The 24,542-nt window shown below is 41.8% G+C and overlaps 2 protein-coding genes across 2 annotated transcripts in view; one reads left to right on the plus strand and one right to left on the minus strand.

The window, feature by feature from the left end:
* Positions 1 to 24,266, minus strand: part of FSIP1 (fibrous sheath interacting protein 1) — a 215,763-nt gene extending 191,497 nt beyond the window's left edge. The window contains exons 1-5 of the mRNA XM_055130727.1: positions 24,093 to 24,266; positions 16,955 to 17,087; positions 12,120 to 12,303; positions 4,418 to 4,566; positions 2,214 to 2,307 (exon numbers count right to left, since the gene is read on the minus strand). Of these exons, the coding sequence (XP_054986702.1) occupies positions 2,214 to 2,307; positions 4,418 to 4,566; positions 12,120 to 12,303; positions 16,955 to 17,080 (553 nt within the window). The 5' untranslated portion in view covers positions 17,081 to 17,087; positions 24,093 to 24,266. The remainder of the gene's footprint in view (positions 1 to 2,213; positions 2,308 to 4,417; positions 4,567 to 12,119; positions 12,304 to 16,954; positions 17,088 to 24,092) is intronic.
* On the plus strand, positions 20,229 to 21,009 carry LOC101549727 (39S ribosomal protein L18, mitochondrial-like). The gene has a single exon (XM_012933016.2). The coding sequence runs from the start codon at positions 20,321 to 20,323 to the stop codon at positions 20,861 to 20,863; it is 543 nt and encodes a 180-aa protein (XP_012788470.1). The 5' UTR covers positions 20,229 to 20,320; the 3' UTR covers positions 20,864 to 21,009.
* Positions 24,267 to 24,542: the final 276 nt, after the last annotated feature.

The raw sequence follows: 24,542 nt of genomic DNA on the forward strand, positions 1-24,542 counted from the left end.
TCTTCCCTGTGTCACTGTGTCCCTATGTTTCTATGCCTCCTCTCCCCACCCCACTTTTTTGTTAACTGATTGAGGTTAACACTACAATACTGTGAGTAATGATTTCTCATGCACATAATTCCAACACCACCCCCATCACCATTGTACCCACCTCACTGCCCCCATAAAAATCCCAACACCCCTAACAGCCACTCCCCTCCACCCAACTCTGTTGTGTGAACGAGTTCTCTTGATGTGTTGCCTTTGACCTTTATTGCTACCTCGCTATATGTCTTTAAGTCTCACATATGAGACAAGAGTGATCATTCTGTAACTATACCTTTCCTTTGACTTACTTTTCTGTCCATGCTACTCTCTCCTTATGTTAAGGACACTAATCACTCAATTTAGAGCCCATTCTAAACTACTAGGGGCTCTCTTTAAAGTATTATATCAGCAAAAAGAAAAAAAAATACCCTATTTCCAGATAAGTTCTGAGGTTCTGGGGAGATGTAAATTGAGGTAGAGACTACTGAACTCACCATTGGTGGTAACTGCATGCAAGAGAGAGAGAAAGACGGCATCTGAGCTCTCAGTCACTTGATTGGAAAGTGACACTGAAGGAATTTCACCCACATCAAATCTCAGGCTACAGAACTACAGCAGAAAAGCCCAGGTATGCGGAACCCATGACTGGAATCTCCAAGTTCGAGCAGAGCGGTACTGGGCCTCCTTCCCCCAGCTCCCTAGTTTTTCAGTAGCTTGGCAGTCACACCCACAAACTGCCCCTGTGCCACACAGTCTCATCAACAGCCAAGTAGAGAGCAACACAGGCCTTACCCATGAGTGAATCTGCTCTATAATCATATTCTAAATTTCAAACTTCCTGGAGCAACCTCTTATACTCTAGCCCACAGATGTACCAAAAGTAGCACATATTTGTTTGGGTTTAACATACATGCAGTAATCTCTTATACAAGGATTTACATGGCTCCAGGATGAAATACAACAATCTTCACATACTTTCCTCTAAAGGTGGTAGGACTGGTGTTTGAATATTAAATGCAATGAACTATTGTGAACAACTTTATGAAAATAAAATAAATTTTAAAAACTTAAGTTAAAAAATAAAAAGGAGCTGGAGCAATAGCACAGCGGGTAGGGCATTTGCCTTGCATGCGGCCAACACGGATCCAATTCCCAGCATCTCATATGGTCTCCCGAGCACCACCAGGAGTAATTTCTGAGTGTATGAGCCAGGAGTAACCCCTGTGTATCACTGGGTGTGACAAAAATAAATAAATAAATGAATAAATAAAGAGCTGTAGCTGTTCTAATCAAGTTGTTGGCATTGTAAAATGTAAGACATTCACTTTGTAAAGACAAATGGAGGATTGGAGAGAGAATACAGGGGTTAAGGTGCTTGCCTTGACCATGAATGACTGACCCCAGCTCTATCTCTGGTGCTGCTGGACCTCTCACGAACCACACTGAGTGTAGCCCAAAATTTTTTTTAAAAAATGTAATCCAGGATTCTCTGGGAAATTAGGGATCTCTGCTTGGATCCAGCCTCTGTCTAGTAGTTAGTACTAGAGACAGACCTCTTAGGGCATTCAGGATAAAGGATATCAAATACATTCTGTCCAATAAATACCAACTGCTTCCCAGTCCTAACATCTTCCACACAACTGAATACGTTAGTTTACATGATTTCATTCTGCAGAAGGAGCAGGAGAAGGAAGGAGGTTTGACTCTACTCAAAAAGCAGGACAAGAGAGAACAATTCAGCAATGCAAGTAGAAGAATCCCAGGTAGGTAAGAAACTATATTCATAAACCTGGTGTCAAAGGCATTTAAGATACAAAAGATGAAGTTAAAGGTGGACTTTTAATTTTTTCATGTTTTACTTCTTTGTTCCTCTTACCCTCAGGAGATAGAAAGCTTTATAGATTCTGAAACATAGTTAAGTTGAGGGTAGTTGCCTATATTCCTAATATGATCATTTTACTTATTTCTTTTTTTACTATTTGATTGAGATTCTGCAATTTACAATACTGTTAATGATGGTTTCCCATGTACAGAATTTCAACACCACACCTATCCAAATATGCTCATTTTACCTAAAGAAGGTTCAAAGTCACAAATAAAAGAACAATAATTGACTTGGAAATTTTACTTTAATTCTAATATTTATGATTCAGATAAATATATAAAGATAAATCAGTTGTACTCACCAACATTGTCTTCTGATGCTGCAGTCAAAGCTAGAAACTTTTTTGTATTTTCTATCTCTTCGTTACTTTGTAAAGTCTCTCTATTTTTTGCAGACTAATAAAAGAGAAATGAAATTTTAAACAAGGGGGGGAAAAAGTCAACTATACTCATCTATTTTCTTTTTCAATTCCAATATGGTTTTTAAACATGTGCATACAACCATATCATTGGGTCATTTTTTCCTTCAATTAGAAATTCTGTCAATGTGTCCTTTTCCTGGCAAGTTCAGCTAGTACATTTTCCCAGATAGAGTCTGAGTATACAGCTCTCATAATAATATACCATACTAAGAAACTTGCTTAAAGTTTAATATCTTTAATATCTGTTTAATATCTCTACAACTAATGAGTAATCTAAAGGCAAACCAAGAAATTCGAATCTTAGACATTTCAAATTGATGCTGCCTCTTATTACATTTACAAGTTATAATCCTTATTTCCTATCACATAAAAATTCGTTTTTAAATTCAATAGGAATAAAGGACAGGTTAACTTTTTCTGCAAAAATTCACAGATTTTAATTCTTTAGTTAAGTTTTCTGTCTTTTTTTCCCCTTTGTTTTAGTTTTGTTTTCTTAATTCTCTATGGGGAGGGGAGATATTTGGTTTTGGTTTTGGATTTGGGGCCACACCTGGCAATGCTCAAGAATTACTCCTGACAGTACTTGAGGGACCATATGAGATGCCAGAGATCAAACCCAGGTCAGCCGTGTGCCAGGTAAACACCATACCCTCTGTACTATCTGCTGTAGTCCCTTATTTTGTAATGTTCCTTTTTTTTCTATTCCAGTGTTCTTTCTGGAAACCTTATTTAAAAAGTATTCTTGGGGCTGGAGTGATAGCACAGCGGGTAGGGCATTTGCCTTGCACGCGGCCGACCCAGGTTCGAATCCCAGCATCCCATATGGTCCCCTGAGCACTGCCAGGGGTGGTTCCTGAATGCACAGCCAGGAGTAATCCCTGTGCATCGCCAGGTATGACCCAAAAAGCAAAAAAAAAAAAAAAAAAAAAGTATTCTTAATTTCTTCATTATTAATTCACATTATCCTCTGTGTCATTTTCTTGGATGTCAGCTGACCCAAGAAGGCTTTATCAAAAACAAGCCATCTATCACTATAACCACACCTTCCATAAAAGGGCTCTCTCTCCAGGGCTGGAGAGAGGGCTCAGGAGGTGACCTTGGCAAGCACAGAGCTGGGGGCAGTCCTTGAGCACCATCAGGTATGGTCTCAAGACAAACCCAAATCGGTGATCTTCTTTGAGAAGCCAAGTTCAGATATGAGCCAATAATTCATGTCATCATCCATGTCAACATCTGATCACTTTTTCCCCACCTCTCTGTGCTACAGAGCATGAAGAGATCCAGGAAAGTCGAGAAAAGTTAACCAAGTTTTAGAAATGTACTGAAATAGATGGGAACAAACCATGATCCTGGGGCTCAAGCATGACAATTTCCTGGTAGGAGTTGGTCTAGCATATAAAAGTGAATTTTGGAGCTGGAGCAATAGATAATACAGCAGGTAGGGCACTTGCTTTGCAACGATCGGCCTTGGTTTAATTCCCCCAACACCCCATGTGGTGCCCTGAGCCCTGCTAGGAGTGATGATCCCTGAGCACAGAGCCAGAAGTAAGCCCTGAGCACCGATTGGGTGTGCTCCACTCAAAAAAATAAAAAATAAAAACTTCCCACTGATATACTAACATAATAATAGAGGGTTAATAATAATAATAATAGAGGGTTAATAATAATAATAATAATAGAGGGTTCAATGTCCACATAATTGTGGATTTAGCTCCAAACTACAAGCTTCTTGAAGAAAATGCAGATGTTCAGGGCTGATGGAGTAGACACCACAACTCTTTGATGACAGAGATGGAGGAGACCCCGCCTTGCATGGGGAAGAGATTGCTTGGGGCACCCAGCGCAGAGCCTGACCTCTGGAACACTGCGGTTACCTCTTTCATCTCCAGAATAGTCCCCACACTCTGCCCGCCACTATCACACACACACACACACACACACACACACACACACACATCACTGCCACTCCCTCCACAAACTACATCAATAGCACACCTCAGTGGCACAGGCACACTGCTCTCTTTTCTTACTCACCTTAAAGGAAACTGTTTCTTACAAGTCCGCAGACAGGGATAAAAGCTTACCTTCAGTTCTTCCCACAGCTTTATTCTCAGTTCTGCACTTCGCTTCTTAATCTCTTTTTCTCTGTACTGTCTCTTCACCAGTATTTTATCTAGTCTCTTCATCTTGTGAATAGCTTCTTGAAGCTGAGGGTCTATTAATTCGGATTCATCTATATGGGTATAATTATATTTTGGGTATATAATTCTTTAATTGTAAATGTATATTTTGGATATAACCACTCTGCAAAACTGACGTTGTATCTGTATTTTATGGTTGCAATAAATGGGAGCTTTCAAAGCACTCCAACATTGAACTCAGGCCTCCTGTGATTTTTAAGTCCCAAATTCTTTCTGCTTCAATTTATCTCTAGCTTTTACATTCGTAACTAGCAAATAGCAAGACAAAGGCCCCACCTGTAAGCTGTTTCAGGTTCACTAAAAAGGAAGGCCTGTACACAAGAAAGTATGCCAAAATGCAACCTGTCATTAGCAGTATGAGTGGTTCCGATACTATAGAAACAAAGTCTGAAAAACAGTACACATAACTGGACACCTTTCTCCTATACTCCCCTTCTCTTTTTTATTTTTATTTTTTTTTACAGCAGGTAGGGGCGTTTGCCTTGCATGTGGCTGACCTGGGTTCAATCCCTCCGCCCCTCTCGGAGAGCCTGTCAAGCTACTGAGAGTATCTCGCCTGCACGGCAGAGCCTGGCAAGCTACCCGTGGCGTATTAAATATGCCAAAAACAGTAACAATAAGTCTCACAATGGAGACGTTACTGGTGCCCGCTCAAGCAAATCAATGAGCGAGGGAATGACAGTGATGATGACTGTGATTTTTTATTGAATCACCATGATATATACAGTTAAAAAGTTGCTCATGACTTGGTTTCAGTCATACAATGTCCCAACATCAATCCTTTCATCAGTGCACATTTCCCACCAATGTCCCCAGTTTCCCTCCCACCACCCCCACACCCCCAGCCTGCTTCTATGGCAGACACTTTTCTACCACCTCTCCCTTCCTCCCACTCTCTCTTCCTCCCTCCCTCCCTCCCTCCCTCCCTCTCCCTCTCTCTCTCTCTCTCTCTCTCTCTCTCTCTCTCTCTCTCTCTCTCTCTCTCTCTCTCTCTCTCTCTCTCTCTCTCTCTCTGTATCTCTCTATCTCCCCTCCCTCCCTCCCCCTCCTTCTCTCCCCGATTGGGGCATTACTGTTTGCAATACAGGTACTGAAAGGTTATCATGTTTCTCCCTTTACCACTTTTCAGCACTCAATTCTTGTCCAGAGTGATCATTTACAACTATCATTGCAATAGTGGTCTCTTCTCTGTCTGACCTAACTTCCCCTCCTCCACTCCAGCCACTTCTGTCAAGCTTCCAACCATGGACCAGTCCTCCTGGCCCTCATTTCTAATGTCCTTGGGTATTAGTCTCATCACTGTATCACTGTCACTGTCATCCCGTTGCTCATCCATTTGCTTGAGCAGGCACCAGTAACGTCTCCATTGCGAGACTTGTTACTGGTTTTGGCATAATTGAATATGCCAGGGTAGCTTGCCAGGATCTGCCATGCGAGCAAGATACTCTCGGTAGTTTGCCAGGCTCTCTGAGAGGGGTGGAGGAATCAAACCCAGGTCAGCCGCATGCAAGGCAAACACCCTACCCGCTGTGCTATCGTTCCAGCCCAGGAAACCATAGAAAAGCAGAATTCCAGGCCCAGAGCATGACTGGATCTGGAGGAAGTTTCACTGCTGAAATAAAGGCCATGCTAAGGTATCCAAAAAAGACCATCAAGGACTCCAAGTTGACCCCCTTGGCAATCACCCTAACAATAAATAGGGGCAATTTGGGAAATCTGTATCAAAACTAATTTGGCAGAGGGAAAGGTGCCTACATTTCTGAGATGTATATTTCCATTCTTTTACCTTTTGGTGCATTTCCTCCTGAGAGGTGTACTCATTCTTAACAAATGAGTGTTTTTGCCAGGGTTCCTGTATGTGATGCATATTTCTTATGTTAGGGTACATGTCCCCGTTCTTGGAGAATGGCACTCATTTGCCTTTCCACTCTGAAGAAACAGCCTTTTGTGCTTTCCAATCTGGAAATGCCCATGTTCTTTCTTGAACATGTACATAAGTCTTTCTATCTCCCTTTACTTTCTGAATAAACTTGCTTTATTGAACTATTAGTACGTTCCTGAAATTCTTTCCTATGAGGGAAGGCAAAGGACCTGAAAAGCTTGGGTAAGTTTTAAGACTGTCTATCTTTTCCTGCAAAGAACAATTCCTCATGTCAACTTACATTCCATAAAGCCTTGAGAAATCTGGTAGCAGGTATTATTTCCCAGGCTAGGACAAACAAATGGAACTCAGATACAACTTGACAATTGATTTATGAAGCTGGTGAGACATAATATACTTTGTAGGTGCTTATCAAAGACCATCATCAATCCTCAATTTCCCAAGGGATTTCCCTGGTTGAGAATGTTGGTAGAGAAGTAATAGTCTCCTTCAAGGCCACCACCTCTCTCCTTTTCACTATCCATAAGTCACTCAAGGAACCCTACTCTTTCTGGTGGGAGTCTTTTCTCCCACTGGCAACAAAACAATCTGAAAAGGAGTCTAATTGTGATGTCTCGAGTCCCAGTCAAAGGACTCAAAATACCCAGTCCAGATTCAAGACTAGCCTGAGACTCCAACTCAAAATGACACAGGACCAAGCCCCAAATCTATGATCAGAGAATAATTCAACAGGATCAAAAGCCTGATAAGACTAAAGACAGATCACCAGGGCTCAAAATCCACTTTCCCTTACAGTATCCCAATAGTGGACACTCCTACATACGAGGGGCCGAAGGCAGGGCAATTTGTGGAAACCCTATAAAACTGACTTTGAAAACCAGAGGGGCTTTCTAGCTTAAAATTGCCTACATCCCAACTTGGGTCCTATAATTCTTTTTGCTTTATAGGGTTCTCTTTCTTTTCCCACTCTCTTTCCTCATATTTCCCAAATAAGACTACTTCACTTCAAAAATTATCTGAATCTCAGTTGGAATTTTACCAGTCTGAATTTCCCTAAGCATATGACTATACCCCCAACTCCAACAATTAGAAAACAGTTGAGACAACAAGAAAAAAATCACTGTTATAGTCAAAATCCAATTGTTTTTTACTTGCAAATGAAGTATCCTAGCATCAGCCATGTAGTCACATTAGTCTCATACTGTTTTTTTATATTCCACAGATGAGTGCAGTCTATTTGTCCCTCTCCTTTTGACTCATTTCACTCAGCATGATATTCTTCATGTCCATCCATTTACAGGAAAATTTCATGACTTCACTTTTCCTGGTGGCTATGTAGTATCTCCGTGTGTAGGTGTACCAGAGCTTTATCCATTCATCTGTCCTCAGGTACTCAACCATTTTCAGATTCTGGCTATTGTGAATAATGCCACAGTGAATATAGTAGTGAAGTGAAAATGGCTTTCTCTGCATTGTATTGTTGAGTTCTTAGTTCTTTATTTATGCTGTAATTTATTTATTCCCAGGAGTGGTATTGCTGGGTCTTATGTAAGCTAAATTTCTAGTTTTTTTGAGGAATGCCCATATTGTCTTCCCAAAAGCTGGACCAGTCAACATTCTGACCAACAATGAATAAGAGTCCTTTTCTCCCCACATCTGCACCAGTACTGGCTGTTCTTGTTCTTTTGGATGTGTGGCCGGGTAAGAGATGATATCTCATTGTTGTTTTGATTTGCATCTCCCTGATGATTAGTGATGCAGAGCATTTTGGCCATTTATATTTCTTCTCTGAGAAAATTTTTGTTCATTTCTTCTCCCCACTTTTTGATGGTGTTGGATGCTTTTTTTCTTGTAAAGTTCTACCAGTGCCTTATGTATTTTTTATATTAACCCCTTATCTAATGGGTACCAGGCAAATAAATTTTCCCATTTTGTGAGCTGTCTCTGTATCTTGGTCACCATTGTCTTTGAGGTGTGGAAACTTCTTGGTTTAATGTAGTTCCATTTATTTATCTTTGCTTCCACTTGCTTGGTTAGTAGCATTTCATCTTTGAAGGTGCCTAGCTTCAATGTCATGGTTCCTTCCCTTTTTTCTACCTTCTCTGAGGCTCCAAAAGACGTTCTTGAACTGCAGATCAATTATTTTCAATTGGGGACTCTTTAGAACTTCCCTCACTCTCAGTTTAACTTAAGTCTAAGTTAAGTATCTAATGGGTACCGGGTACTTTACCCGGTATCCATTAAACAAGGGGTTAATATCAAAAATACATAAGGCACTGGTGTGAAATGAATCTCATTGTTGTTTTGATTTGCATCTCCCTGATGATTAGGGATGTAGAGCATTTTTTTATGTTCCTTTTGGCCATTTGTATTTCTTTTTTGAGGAAGATTCTGTTCATTTCTTCTCCACATTTTTTGATGATGTAGGAGGTTCTTTTCTTGTACAATTCTACTAGTGTCTTATATATCCTGGATATTAATTGCTTATCAGCTGGGCATTAGAATAACCTCTACTTTTTAGTTCCACCTAACAATCCTGAATTCCCAGGCTCTAAATTCATGTGATCTTTCTAGAAGGCATTTATAAGTAGTTCAGGGAATGCTAAAATAAAAAAACACATAAACAGGGCCAGAAGCTGTGTCACCTATAATAACTTATTTCCTGAAACTGTCATCCTGAGTCACCTCAGACTTGAGATCAAATCCCAAGCCATCTATATGTGGTTTTCAAACTTTATGATCTCAGCTTCCTTTACAGTCTTAAAAATTATTGAGACCAGGAGAGAAGAGATAATACAGATAGTACACTGTGCAAATAGTACAGTGCTTGCCTCACGTACAACCATCCTAGGTTCCATGCCTGGCACCCCACATGGTTCTCCAAGCATATCAGGAGTGACCCCTGAGCACCACCCGGTGACCCCCCAAAAATTATTGAGTACAAGGACCAGAAAGATAACTCAGTGGACTGGAGTACATGCTTCCATGCAAGGGACCCAGATTCTATCCAAGGCATCACTTAGGTTGGAAGTAGCCCCTGAGTACCACCAAGTATGGCCAAAATCAAACAAAATCACTGAGTTCAAAGTAGTTTTTGTTTTTGTGAATTATCTTTATTGGTAATTACCATATAGGAATAAAAACTAAAATTTTTATAAATATTTATTTTTAAGTAATAGACATTTCATATAGCAAATATTTTATTAAAATATTATTTTCAAAAATATGATTGAAAAGAATGACATTGTTTAAAATTATTATATGGCTTAAAATATATGGCTGTATGGTTATTATACAGTTGTATTCTCACATCTATTTTCATAGCCAACTTACTAAAATCTATTATGTATTAGTTAAAATATGTAAAGAGAAGTTGACATACAAAGGAAATTTTATTTTAACAGGTATGCAGTTGGGAAATAAGAGGTTGCTCAATGGGCTAAATGCCTGCTTTGCATGTAGGCTCAATCCTAGGCATCACATGGTTCCCGGAGTGACTCCCCAAACACTGAGCCAGGAGTAGCTCCTGATCACCACCAGATGTAGTCCCCAAAAAATAAGGAAAATGGGGGATAAAATTAATAGTCTTTTCAGGGCATCACACATGCAAGCAAGACAAGTGCTCCACCACTGCTACTGAGCTAGATTTGTGCCTGAGGCTAGATGTGAGAATCCAACGAGGCCCGGTATAATTTAGTACACCACTATCCTCATTCACACTGAAGCACCAGCAATTTCAGCAGCCATTGCTTTTGTGCCATCAGTAATAATGTACATTCCATGGACAAAATGGCAAGCAGCACCTCAGCACTACCATGGAAATCATATTTAGTTTTCAGAGCTTATAACAGGGTCTCAGAGATACTCCACTGCCAACCCCGCCCAACGCACTGCAGCCCACACTTTGAGAACTGCTTTTCTAATTCAATCTCACTAATGCTGATTTATTAACAATGAAAAAGAGCGGTCTTTTAAAACCCAAAAGTTATTAAGACCAAATGGGAAATTCATAAAAAGGCACTTACAAATTACAGGCCATATATTATTGTATCATTTTAGCAATCAAAAAAATTAATAAATCATGTCATAAAAATGCAAAAATACCTCATACTTGAGTGATATAAAGTGGTCACAATAATAATTTTATTAAATGACATTTAAGGGGGATGCCCATGAATTGCCTCTGGCACCATATAAGTTCATTAAGAGGCCATGATCCAGAGATTCATAAATAAATCTCGAAAGAGAGCAATAAGCTGCAGAGATGCCTCTAGACCCTGCACCAGGCTGAGTCTCATCCAGGGAACTCCAAAGGGGCGGGCGGGTGAGCCCAGAACCTGCCCAGAGCCCCAGCAGCCAAAAATCTCCAGAATCCAATCACCACCATGCTCACGGCCGGACTCCAAAGGCTTGTGACGAGCCTCATCCAGGAATGAGCCTCCTCCAAACCCCCCGTTCTTCCGAGAGCCTGGCAGTCATGCCCATGAACTGCCTCTGGCACCACATAAGCTCATTTAACCAGGCATAAACCAAAGACTCATAAATAAATCTCAAAAGAGAACAACAAGCTTCAAGATGCTTCTGGACCCCAATGTCACCATCCAGTTAAAACTTTAAACTCCACCTGTATCACCCGATTCAAAATTTTAGAATTCCTAGAGCTGCAGTACGACCTCTAATACTCTACACCACTGATATACCAGGAGTAGCACACCACATTGGATGGGATGTGAAGCAGAAGGCAACCAATCTCGATCAAGAAAATATTCACACAACGCTTAACCTGTAACAACATGTTAGTAATCTCTTATACAGGACTTAATGGCTTCAGGGTGAGATACAACAATTTTCACACACTTGCTTCTTAGGAAATCTTTTTTGATAATTTTTAGCAAATTATTCATAACAAAGCAATACAATATAAATTATGTAGGGCCTGCTATTGGGGCAGGCTTGGGTGGTGGTTTGGAAAATTGGAAATAATGGTGGTGGGGATTGGTGTTTGAATATTGAATGTAATAAATTATCATGAACAACTTTATTAAAATAAAATAAAATTTAAACACTTGAAAAAAAGAAATTCTGTAACATGTTGCTGGGGTATAAAATAACAGTCTGAATTGTTAAGAAATGACAAAACTTTCTAAAAGAAAAATTCTGGCCATATTGATGGCGGCATATTGGTGGTGGATTGGTGCTGAAAAAATGCATGCCTGAAACTCTACCATGAACAACTTTGTAAATCAAGGTGCCTTAATAAAAAATAAAATTTTAAAATAAATCACAAAAAAATAGCATCTAAGGGTATTTGAGGTCCCTTAATATATTTCTAATTTAGTCATTACATTCTTGTTCACAAAAATACATCTCCTTTTTATTATTTGTACTTAGCTAAGGAAAATTTGTAATAGAAATAATGGTGGTGGGAAGGTGTAAGGATAGTGGGATTTTATTATTTGTACTTAGTTAAGGAAAATATATAATGGAAATAATGGCGGTGGGAAGGTGTAATGGTGGTAGGATTGGTGTTGGAATACTGAATGTAATAAATCATTGTGAACAACTTTATAAAAATAAAACAAAATTTAAACACTTAAAATAATTCTAATATTTCAATATTTTAGAATTCTAATATTTGAATATTTAATATTTTAAAGTAATTCTAATATTTTAACATGGCATTATCATTAACCAATCACCTACCTGAACACTCAGAGTTTATCTGATGTTGCTTCAAGTTCAGGTCTTCATCTGCTACCTCTTCAGTTAATTTTAGTTTCTCAGCATGGTTCTCATCTTTATCATCATTACTAGTTCCATGTTCCTCCATACTACTGCTTTTTGAATGGGCTTCTTTACCAGAGTTCTTATTTATTATAGTATCAACCTAAAATTATTTCCAAAATAATGGTGCTTTTAATGTATCTTGTTTTAATCAAGAACTTCCCCACTCTGAGGAAGAACAGACACAACCAGATCCAGGAAGCTTAAAAACTTCTAAACAAAATAAACCCACACAGACAAAATAAAATAAAATAAGACACAGTAACTGAAATGGCAAAAGCCAAAACTAGAAATAGAATCCTAAAGCCAAATAAAGAAAACCAAGGACTAGCTTATAAGTGAACCTTCATAATATTACAACAGATTTGTCAACAGAATCTAATAGGCCAAAAGGGAATGACATGATATATCAAAATCATTGGATAGAAATATCCTTCAACCAAAATCCTCCAACCCTTCAGTACTATACAACTTGTTCAGATGCAAAGCAGTGATGAAACAATGTTCAAATAACTTGATTAATGGCAGAACTTTTAAATTCTGCAAGGAATTAGAAAATATATTTTGGGGGAGTTGCTGGGTGCTTATTGCTGTTGTTGCTTGGGGGGGCCACACCAAGAGATCCTCAGAACAAGGGGGCCGTTCTCAGCAGTGCTGGGTGGACCATCCCATGCCAAGAAGCAAGCCCAGGCTCTCCCATGCAAACCACACACTCCAGTCCATAGAAGTATGTATCTCTCTGGGCCCAGAATAAATATCTTAAATACAAGATGAAAGACATATAAGTAAATGAATGGAAAAATCATTTTTAAAATGAAGATAAGAGTCATGAAGGAAAGAAGGTAATGGTTTGACCAACTTTGGGGAATGTTAAAAAAAAACTTCAGAATAAAAATCTTAGAAAATTATATGAAAGCAATATATAAAAAATATAAAAGCACTTCGCTGGGATTTTTTTCTCAGTGCTAGGGATCAAATCCACAGTCTCATATATACAAAGCATGTGTTTACTGCTGGGCCACAGCCCTGATCACTGGGGATTTGGGGACTTGGGGGGGTCTCTTGGGGCATGGGGGAAGTTGTTGTTGTTGTTTAGGGGCCACATCCTGCTGTATTCAAGTCTTACTAAAGACTGAGCTCTGAGGGCCATATGTAGTGCCTGGGATCAAACCCAAGTAAACAGCATGCAAGGCAAGCACCTTCCAAGTCATTGAAGTTTTAAAAAAATAAATAAAACACACAAATCTTAGGCTAAGGAAGTACCAAATTCCAAAAGCACAACTTAATAAAGCATAGTCAGGTAAGAAAAGATATCAGAGATAAATATTAAAGCAACTGACGAAATATCAAAGCTAGACAACCATGTCCACTGGAATGAACATCCGGTTTACAATCATCTTCTCACTAGCAATGAGAGAGAGCACAGCACCTAGATGTAAAATTTTAAAAAATCACGAAACTGCGCCATCTTGCCACAAGCAGCAGTGAAGAATTTGGGTCGCTCAAGCAGGCACCGCCAGCTGGAGATTGCTCCGGACCCCAGAACGGGCCCACAACACTGGGGTGCCAGACAGAGAAGGTACAGCCAGCACGCCTTCTCCAGATGGAGCCCCAATGACACTGAGCTTCTACTAACATGGCTCCAGTATGCGGGACTGGGACACCTCTAAACCATGCGGCCGAATAAGGCTTTCCTGATATACAAAATATATGCTTAGGAATGGCTCTGCCACCTCTGAGCGTCCATTATCCCAGATGAACAGAAACCAATCTCAGAATGCAGCAGCTGCTGGCAGATATACTCCTGGACTCAGAACTAAGCTACGGCCCCGTGCAGCCCCGGGAGGGGAAGGATTTCTGTCCCTTGGCCTTTTCCTCCCGGACAGCATGGTGATTGCCACCGTTCAGAACCAATTGGACATAGAGGTAGGAGTTTGCAGTGATGGGATGGGATGCATGGGGAATCTTGCGATGGGGGAGGCAGAACCGGCCCTGCCTCCTACCCAAATGAGACCCCGAGCGGTCGCCCATGTACGGCTCCTCCGCTCCATGATCCCAGCACCACAGAAACCAATCTCGGAATGCAGCGGCTGCTCGCAGAAATACCTCTGGACTTAATACCAGAATTCCAAATCTGGGCGGCCACTTTCACGACCGTGCAACATCATATGCTCTTTGTTACCAACAATAGAAAACATACAATCTAATGGTGCCATTCCAACAGGTCTGACTGTGGGAGGAAAAACTCCAAATAATGATAGCGGGTTTCTTGTCGAAAATTGAATATAATCAAAGTAAGGAAAGAGTAAAGTGGAAACCTTCTGCCACACAGCAGAGGGGGAGCGGGGGGGGGGGGTATGCTGGGGTTATTGGTGGTGGAACATGTGCATGGTGAAGGGATGGGTGTATGAGCATAGTATGACTGAGACTCAATCCTAAAAGCCCTGTAACTGTTCTCACAGTGACTCAATTAAAAAAATTTAAAACATTTTTTTAAAAATTTTTTAATCACAAAACTTTCAGGAGAAAAATCTTTGTATTTGTTATTAGATACAAGGAAAAAGCACAAACCTCATATGAAGAAAAGAAAAGATAAAGTATACTTAACTAAGTTGAAATATTTGCAATTTAAAGGAAACAAAGAATGAGAAGTCAAGCTGCAAACTGGAAGAAGATATCATCCAGTCACCTGAAAAAACACTCTAGAGCACATGAAGAATTCTCGAGTGAACCATCTAAAAAATACCAATAAATTTCATTTAATTTTTAAAGTTAGGTCAAAAGAATTGAATAAAAACTTTCTAAAACTGAAATGTGGTGGCTGAGATAGTATAGCAATTATGGTGCATGCCTAGCCTGCCCAAACCTGGTCCTTGAAGCATCACCTGCTGTGGCTAGTCTAAAGGACACTGAGCACTGCCAGGTGTGGCGCTGGAGTCTCATCCCTGCCCGGGTGTCCCTGGTAATCCCTGGCACTGCAGAGAGCCTGAGCAGCACTGCATCCTAGGTCAAAAATCACTGGTGAGGACCCTGGGGCTTCCTGAGTATCACTTGGTGCCAAAGAAATTTTTTAATAAAAGCTTTTAACATGCATTGCAAATGAGCACACAAAAACATGTAATCATAGGAAAGTGCAAGTCTAAAAGTCATGTGGGGATAAGACAGTTCCTAGAATAAGAGAAGGAAATCCACTCAGGCTACCAGATTCCAAGAATTACTACAAACATACTGTACATGGTATAGTGATGAGGCAGAATTAGAAGAAACAAAACAGGGGGGCTGAAGCGAAAGCACAGCAGGTAGGGCATTTGCCTTGTACACGGCTGACCCAGCTTCGATTTCCGGCATCCCATATGGTCACCTGAGCACCGCCAGAGATAATTCCTGAGTGCAGAGCCAGGAGTAACCCCCCTGAGCATAACCAGGTGTGACCAAAAAAAATTTTTTTTAAAAAAAAGAGAAAGAAAAAGAAACAAAACAGGGGCTGGAGCACAGTGGGTAGGGCATTTGCCTTGCAAGCAGCCAACCTGGGTTCGATTCCCAGCATCCCATATGGTCCCCTGAGCACCCCCAGGAGTAATTCCTAAGTGCATGAGCCAGGCGTAACCCCTGTGCAACGCTGGGTATGACCAAAAAAAAAAGGAGAAACAAAACAGACAAAACAGACAGCCAATCTAGACACTGAGTTTTTCTCGAAGCTAGGATTCTGTATGTATGCATATATTAAGATCATTCTACCAGATGCACATGCTCAAGATCCAGACTGAAGAGGTAAGGTAGGTAGAAGCCACCTTCCAAAGCTTCTGATGGGGAGTTGGCTGGGGAGGTAATCATCAGATACCACTTTTGGTTATCAGATACCATTTTGGTTATCAGGTAACATTTTAGTATCATCATATGTTAAATGATACTATTTTTGGATAGTAGCTCTGGTGCTTGACCTGGAAGTCAGTAAGGCTGCCTTTGCAGCAGGGCTTTCTGGCGGGTGGAGGAAGTGAATTTTTTAATTCATGCCCTTTAGATTGCACTAAATTACAGCAGAAAAAATCTCTAAGAGTTTCTTAATGCATCCTTAGGTCCATAAATCAAAGTAAGTATGATTGTATAAACTTGCAAAGGTATATTTCCACCATAAGATTCAAATTTTGCTTGCCCCAACTTTAAAATAATTTTATATCATGTGTCAGAAATTTATTATTTAAAAAATGATGCTATACCAGAGTAATAGTATAGTAGGTAGGGCATTTGTCTTGCAGGCGATCAACCAGGTTTGATCCCCAGCACCCTAAATGGTCCTCAGAGTCCCACGAGGAGTGATCCCTGACCACAGAGACAGGGGTAACCCTGACTATCATCAACGTGGCCAAAAAACAAACAAAAACATCAAGATTCAATATTAAGAAACAAAAAGACAACTATTAAGAAAAGGAAGAGAAAGTCATCACTAGGTATACATTGTGTGTGTGAATGTGTGTGTGTGAAAGAGAGAGAGAGAGAGAGAGAGAGAGAGAGAGAGAGAGAGAAGGGTGGGGGAAGGTAAAAGAAAGAAACAGTATTTTGATATTAAATGACCTAGAGTGAAATGCAAGAAATCTGTGCATATTCCCAGAACTAGGTAATGTACACGTGTGTGTGCGTGTGTCTAAAGTCAAACTTGATAAACCAATTGTTAATCTATAAACCAACCAACCTCCTGAACTTATTAACTATTAAGAGGTCAGGAAATGTTACATGATTTCTAAACAGTGAAGTACCTTGAATGGCACTGGTTCTGGGCTGAGCACCTCCAAAGAACAATTTGAACCTCTACTCCCAAGATGAGTTCTTGAAATTGAGGCTGGTTTTGAAATTCCATCTAGGTTTCCCTTGATAATATCCATTGATATCCTGAAAACAAAAATAAATAAATAAAGGTGACTTATGACTTGCATGTTTTACTGCTTCATTAGTCAGTGTATATGCCATTAATTCAGGCCCGTGTGATAAGAATTATGTTGCCACTGAAGTCACACAGCCTCTAATTCCATTACAAAATGTCTCATGTCCACGAAATCATAAAATCAACTCAACTAAATCATTGCTTTGCAAAATGTGCTGCCTGAGATGAAGGATGGAAGAATACAAAAGTCAATGGCATCTCAATGGCTCCCTGAGAGAAAACATTTACTGTGTCCTTTTTTTCCCTGAGCAGCTTTCAAGAAAGATCCATGCTCCATTGCAACGGTTTGCGACAGCTGCTGTCTTCTGGTTTTGCCTTTATGAGTCCAGCGTTTCCCACTCCACCTGTCTTTAGTCTGCACTTCTCATGCCACTCTGACTTCTCTCTTCCTCCATAATGCACTTTCACAGACTACCTAGCTCCAGGCCACGGCTCTGTTTTTGCATATCATCCCTCACCTTCTAGAACCCATCATTCTAACTCCACTCTCAGGGGGTAGGATTAAATAAAGAACAGAAGGCAGAACAGATCTCTACCACAAGGCTGACTTTCCTACCTGGCTAAGTCTCGTTAATCTCTCTATTTTTCCTGTGGCGTGACCTTCAGGACTGTGATTACTCTGGATGCTCCATCCTGGCACTGCTTAGAGAAGCAGGAAATAGGAGGCAAGGTGGGTTAAGCCATAAGAGAATCAAGGAATTGCAGACACAGTTGATCCTTCCAAACCATGCTCTTGAGAAGAATCACTCCAAACTTGTTCTGTAATGCTGCAATATCATACATGCTGAGTAAAATGGGGGGGAAAAGAAGAAGAAAAAAAGAAAATTCCAGACTTTGCCTTTGTTTTGTTTTGTTTTGCTTTACATGTGAGTGGTTATCTTACATCCTTTCCCAAAAGCCTGTCAATTATGAATTAAGACATTTCTCTCCTAATGGGGGGAAAGGCAATTGACACTGAGTCAATGAGTATGGCAATGTCCTTTTCTTCCTCTACAAAATCACTCATTTCTCTTTTCTTTTTGAATAGCAGAGAGAGTCCAAGGAAGTTTTGGACACAGGAGTCCGAGATCCCTCTAAGGCACAGAGAGGGACCATGCCATTTAGTCCCCAACCATTCAGCGTGCTAGAGCTGATGCTTAAGGCACCAGCAGGTCAATTCTTCCCATCTCTGCAAATAAGCAAGGCATTAATTCCAACATTATTCAAACTCTACAGAGAGATTTTTGCTCACTTGTGCAGTCAGGCACTGATTGTGGAATGATAGATGACCCTGTTGGTCACATCAAGAATAGAAAGCAGAAGTCATTAAAAAAAAAAAAAAAAAGGCCCAGTGTCTTGCAAATGCTCTCAGCTGCAAGCTGGGGAGAGCTGCTGCAGCTCACATTGCAGCAGTGGGGTGGAAGCATGTGCTGACTCGCAGAATGTAAGTCAGAGGAGGCAGAGGCTCTGGAACCAGCCCTAGGTGGGCTCCGGACACCTTTCGATCTGCTTCCCAAATAGGTCTGTTCCACCATGCCTTTCCCTTAAAAATAAGAAGTCAGGGGCTGGAGCAGTAGCACAGCAGGTAGGGCGTTTGCCTTGCACGCGGTCGACCCGGGTTCGATTCCCAGCATCCCATATGGTCTCCTGAGCACTGCCAGGGGTAACTCCTGAGTGCAGAGCCAGGAGTAACCCCTGTGCATTGCCAGGTATTACCCAAAAACCAAGAAGAAAAAAAAGGGGAAAAAAAAGAAGTCAAATAAAATACGGTTCCCAGAGTGGGCGGGAATATGACCAATAGTCTCAGGAATTTGCTGCATAGAAAATATGCAGAGCAGGGTAGAAAATTAGGGCCTTACATGCTGGATATTAACCCTAAGTGTTTCAGGCTTCATCAGTGAATTGCCCCCTTTCCTGGTCCCAGAGAAGCTCACCATGCTCTTGATAACATACACAATTTAGTTAAAGTCTATCTTTAATCTTTCCTTTGTGTTGGATATTAACCCTACGTGCTTTAGGCTTCATCAGTGACTTATCCCTCGAGAGAAGCTTATTGTGCTCTTGCTAGCCTCCCTAATTTAGTTACAGTTTACCTTTAAACTTTCCTTTGTACTTTACCTCTCATTGTCACAGTTCCCCATTGTCACAGACTGACTAGTCAAGTAATCAAGTCAGTCTTGATTACTAATAAGCCAAAACTTTCTGGTAATTCTGTGCTTTGAAATTTAAATTGCTGTTTGTTGGTACCTGCTTTCCTATTTCCTGTCACTCTCACTGTCATCCCATTGTTCATCGATTTGCTCGAGCAGGCACCAGTAATGTCTCCATTGTGAGATTTATTGTTACTGTTTTTGGCATATGGAATACGCCACAGGGAGCTTGCTAGGCTCTGCCGTGTAGGCGAGATACTCTCAGTAGCTTGCCGGGCACTCCGAGAGGGCTGGAGGAATCGAACCTGGGTCGGCCGCATGCAAGACAAATGCCCTACACGCTGTGCTATCGCTCCAGTCATTTCCCCTATAGCCTTTTTATATTTTACTATAGAGCAATGTTCTTTGGTTAAACACAGAAAGACCACTAATACTATGCTCTTAATATTTGGGAGTTGATTGACTCCAAAATATATCTACTCCTGGGCATAATTACTTGGTCATGATTGCTTGACTCAGGCTTCAGTTGCTATAGTTCCTAGCACCTCAAAAGAGAGGTCCTGCCATGGGACTGGGATGGACCCGGGGCGAGTGGCAAAGCTACCCCGGCATCAAAATGGGACAGTCTAGAAAGCATAAATACATGGTCTTGATGCAAGCTGTTATGATTTAAGAAACAGAACACCCATTCGGAAGGACAAGATGAACTGTCCTGAGAACTTAGTCTGGGATTTACAGTAAAAGTCTTGCTTGCTCTCAGAGCCCAGAGAACTAAGTGTTGGGATCTTTGTCTCTTACTGTGTTTGTCCAAACAACTGCAAGTATTGATAACTTATACAACTAGAGGGAAAGAAAAAAAGCAATGCAGATATCCCTGGGAACAGAGTGTCTCCTTGCTTTAATCTCCCCAAAAGAGAATTTCCTATGTTTTATTTATGTAAAAGATCTATGTAGCCCGGAACCAATATGGCTGCACCCAGCGAGCTGCGGCACTGCTGGTGAGGGCTGGAGACGAGGCTCCTCCAAGTCCTTGCCCTGCACCCGCCTCGGCGATGGCGCTCCGGGCGCGGCTCTGGGAGTTGCTGCCACTTTGCAGGAGCCCCGGGCGCGGGGGCGCAGCGCTGGCCTCCAGCGCCAGGCCGGCGGCGAAGCCTGCAGTGGACCCTCAGGAGAACGAAGCCGTGGCCCCCGCGTTCACCAACCGGAACCCCCGAAATCTGGAGCTCTTAGCCGTGGCTCGGAAAGAGCGGGGCTGGGGGACCGTGTGGCCGTCCCGCGAGTTCTGGCACAGGCTGCGCGTCGTGAGAACTCAGCATCATGTAGAAGCCCTGGTTGAGCATCGCAGTGGCCAGGTGGTGGTGTCGGCATCCACCCGAGAGTGGGCGATCAAGAAGCACCTGTATAGCACTAGGAACGTGGTGGCTTGTGAGAGCGTGGGCCACGTGCTGGCGGGGCGCTGCCTAGAGGCAGGCATCAACTTCATGGCCTACCAGCCCACGCCGTGGGAGAGAGCGTCACACTCGTTGAAACGACTCCAGGATGCCATGACCGAAGGCGGCGTGGTGCTGAGGGAGCCCGGGAGGATCTATGAGTGACCCTACAGCAGGCCTGGGCACGAGTCAGTAGCACACAGCTGTGGCACCCCTCGGGCGAACATCTGTAGCAAGAGTCTAACCGTGGAATGTTACCTGTAATTAAGATTATTTTATTGTGTCTTTTTAATGATTCAGTTCTTCCCTCGTGCACATGATAAAATGATTCGAGGAAAAACTGTTGCAGTTTTAACTTCTGAAGTACAAATACAATGTTCAAAATAAGAATAAACGCTTATTATGAACTCTAAAAAAAAAATAAAAGATCTATGTAAATTTCCAGATGTCTTACCTATGTAAATGATCATTCACACCTATGCCCTTACCTCAACCCCCCTCAGATGTTCTATAAGTATGCTAACAACTCTGCATTAAACAGGCCATTTTCACTATCAGACTGTGGTTTTCCCCCCACCAGCCCTCTGCCCCCCCTCGCCCTTCCCCCTTACCTGCCCCATCTTCTCTCCCTGTCTCTGTCTTTGCCTGGGAGGCCTGGAGAGGACAGGTGGTGGCTCTGGGCCACCCCACCGGCTCTGGGCCAGGGCCACCAAATGCTGCAGCAGCACCCGCATGTTATCTTGTGAATTTACACTTATAGATGTAGTTAAGTGGATGAGAAGAAATACCGAGAGCCACATAGAAGTTCAACAAGAAAAATAAGTTTTTATCCAAAAAGAAAAGCTATAATCATTGATTTGTCCAAACGCCATGCCTTAATTATATTGAGTACATATAATAAATTATTGTTCAGAATTAAACAATAAATTTAAAAGAATAACATTTAAGATTTCAATACGTTTTTGAAGAGTTCAAAATATTAGTGAAAAAATACCCAAGAGCGGCCATCTCCCTATGCCTCCAGAACACCGCAGTTTGTTATGAAGTAAAAAGCACATGTTTATGATAATACACACTGACCATATGAATTCCCAAACTTTCCTATATATTTACCCAAGAAGGAAAACCAGTATATAAAAGTCTGTGAAAGCCCCATTAAGAGTTGCCAAAATCTAGAAAGGAGACCAGTTTAAAGAGAGAGTAAAGGAGGCAAGGCATGGGTCTTGCACGTGGAGGACCCTGTATATAGCCCCCCAAGCGGTGCCCTGGGTCACTCCAGAGCATAGAGCTAGAATAGCCCCTGAACACCACTGGGTGTAGCCCAAACACATACCTCTAAAATAATAAGATAAATTTAAAAAATTAGAAACTATCCATGTATGCCTAAACTAGGGAAATAGTTTAGGGATCAACTAACACTGGTTCATTCATAAAACGGAATACTATTCAGCTATGTTATAAAATAAAACACTAATACAGATGACGGGTGAACCTCATTTGCATTGTGTACCGTCCTGGCTTGAAAGAAGCAAGATTTCAAAATGTTCCACCATGTTTTCTTTCAATTACATGACATTAGTAATAGACAAAGCTACAGAAATAGAACATTGATGAGTGTCCCTATGCTGGGGAAGGTCATAGCTGCAAAAGGCACTAGAAAATTGGCAGTGGGGGAGATGAAATTATTCCCCATCTTGATTGTGGAGATAACTTCGTAATTATTTGTCAGCCTAAACCCATAAAACTTCATATTAAAAAGGTGAGTATTACTGTAAGTTGGACTGGAGAGATAGCACAGCAGGATAGGGTGTTTGCCTTGCACATGGCCAACCCGGGTTCGATTCCTCCGCCCCTCTCAGAGAGCCCGACAAGCTACCGAGAGTATCCCACCCGCACGGCACAGCCTGGCAAGCTACCGTGGCATATTTGATATTCCAAAAACAGTAACAAGTCTCACAATGGAGCTGTGTTACTGGTGCCCGCTCCAGCAAATCAATGAACAACGAAACGATAGCGCTACAGACAGTGCTACTGTAGATTAATAGTACCTCAATCTTCACTTAACCTCTATTTTGCTATGTTAATATCTCAAAAAAAAACTTGGAATTGCAAAATAGATAGACGCTCAGAAGTCCAGTTAGATCCCTGGCACTGCGTGAAGCAGGGAGTAGCCCTGGAGGACTGTTGATGTGGTAAAAAATAAAAGAGAAAAATTAGAATTATTTAAAATAAGAATTACTAAAAAGAACACTTCCTTTTCAGATTTTTGGTAGTCCACCAAATTGTCCTCCAAAGAGGTTGGGCCTAATTTAGTATCAGCATTAAAAGTACCTGAGAGTGTCTAGTTTTCCCTCTAACGTTTGTAGGTCGATATGCTTATTTGTCAACTTTTTTTTTTGTCTTTGTCAACAGTACCTCACACTTTGACTTACATTATTTTAAGAAAAAGGCAGAGTCTCCAGTTAAATGTCTACTGGGCACCTTTTATTTCACATCGTTTCGCCCTTTATGGTCTATTTTAAAGAGACAAGATTGTTAATAGAAGCTCTGGAAAAAAAGGGGGGATGGGATTGGGGAGTGGGAGGGATACTGGGTTCATTGGTGGTGGAGAATGGACACTGGTGGAGGGATGGGTTCTCGAACATTGTATGAGGGGAACACAAACATGAAAATGTGTAAATCTGTAATTGTACCCTCATGGTGATTCACTAATTAAATATAAATAAATAAATTTTTAAAAGGAGCTTATTACCTATGTTACCCATGTTTATGTACTTTATGATGTCAGGTCTTACAGCAAAATCTATTATTCACATTCAACATTTTAATTTATCGTGTTAGTGATCTAGTTTTATTTTTTTGCATGTGATTTTCCAATTTTCCTAATATCATTTATTGGATCACTTGCTCTGCTGTGTATAATTAGACCTATTTAAATAAACTAATTGTCATATTAATAAAAAATAAGTTCTGGATGTTGTAGACTTAGAAAACACAGGCCGGTGTGCAGGGAGTCCTTGGTATTAACGCCTAATTGTCAGGAAATGAGGCGATTCTAGGAAATTCCTATCGAACGGCCTTTGCCCGCACCGAAGCTCCTCGCGAGGCTCAGCCCACCCTCTTTAAATCTTTGCTTTAAAGGTTAACCTAGTTGAGTTCCCCGCCCAGGACCGAGGCCGTCCCGACACTGACAAGCCCAGCCTTTCACTGGCCCTCACAGCCAATCCTCGAGCCCGGCAGCCTGACACGACTCCTCCCTGTCTTCTCATTGGTCCTCCGCCATCTACACCTGACAGGCCTCTCCGCCCTCTCATTGGGCAGCCAAACATCACTCTTCCCCGCACACCTGGTCGCACGCCTATAAAAGACGCCTTTGCCTAACGCGGTCTCTCACCTTCCGGACGGGCGGGCGGGCCGCAGAGCAAAGACGGGCGTTGAAGTGAGCCGCCGACACTCCCAGCGTCACCCACTGCCCACGATGTGGTGGGGGGGGCGGGGCGGGGAGGTGGTCCTTCCGCGCCACCACACCCTCTCCGGTGACGGAGGGAAGCGCCTGTCCAAACCTCTGGCTCCCGGAACGCTGTCTCCTTGGCAACCAAACGCGGCTGGCCCTCTCGCGATAGGAGGAAGGGCTATACCAAGCCGGAATGGGACGCGGGGGTCCGGGCTCGCGGAGCGCTGCCTGCAGGCGCTTATTGTGTCTTCCCCGCTGTGCCCGGGGACCTCTTTTTCATGTAGAACTCAGATCGAGGCTGTCACTGTGTGTTAGCCACCCGCTCGGAGCTCAGTTTCCCACCGGCGGGTTGTGATGCGCACACAGGTGCTGGTCAGGGCTCACGCTTTC

The sequence above is a fragment of the Sorex araneus genome, chromosome 3 (genome assembly GCF_027595985.1).
Source record: "Sorex araneus isolate mSorAra2 chromosome 3, mSorAra2.pri, whole genome shotgun sequence".
NCBI lineage: Eukaryota > Metazoa > Chordata > Mammalia > Eulipotyphla > Soricidae > Sorex > Sorex araneus.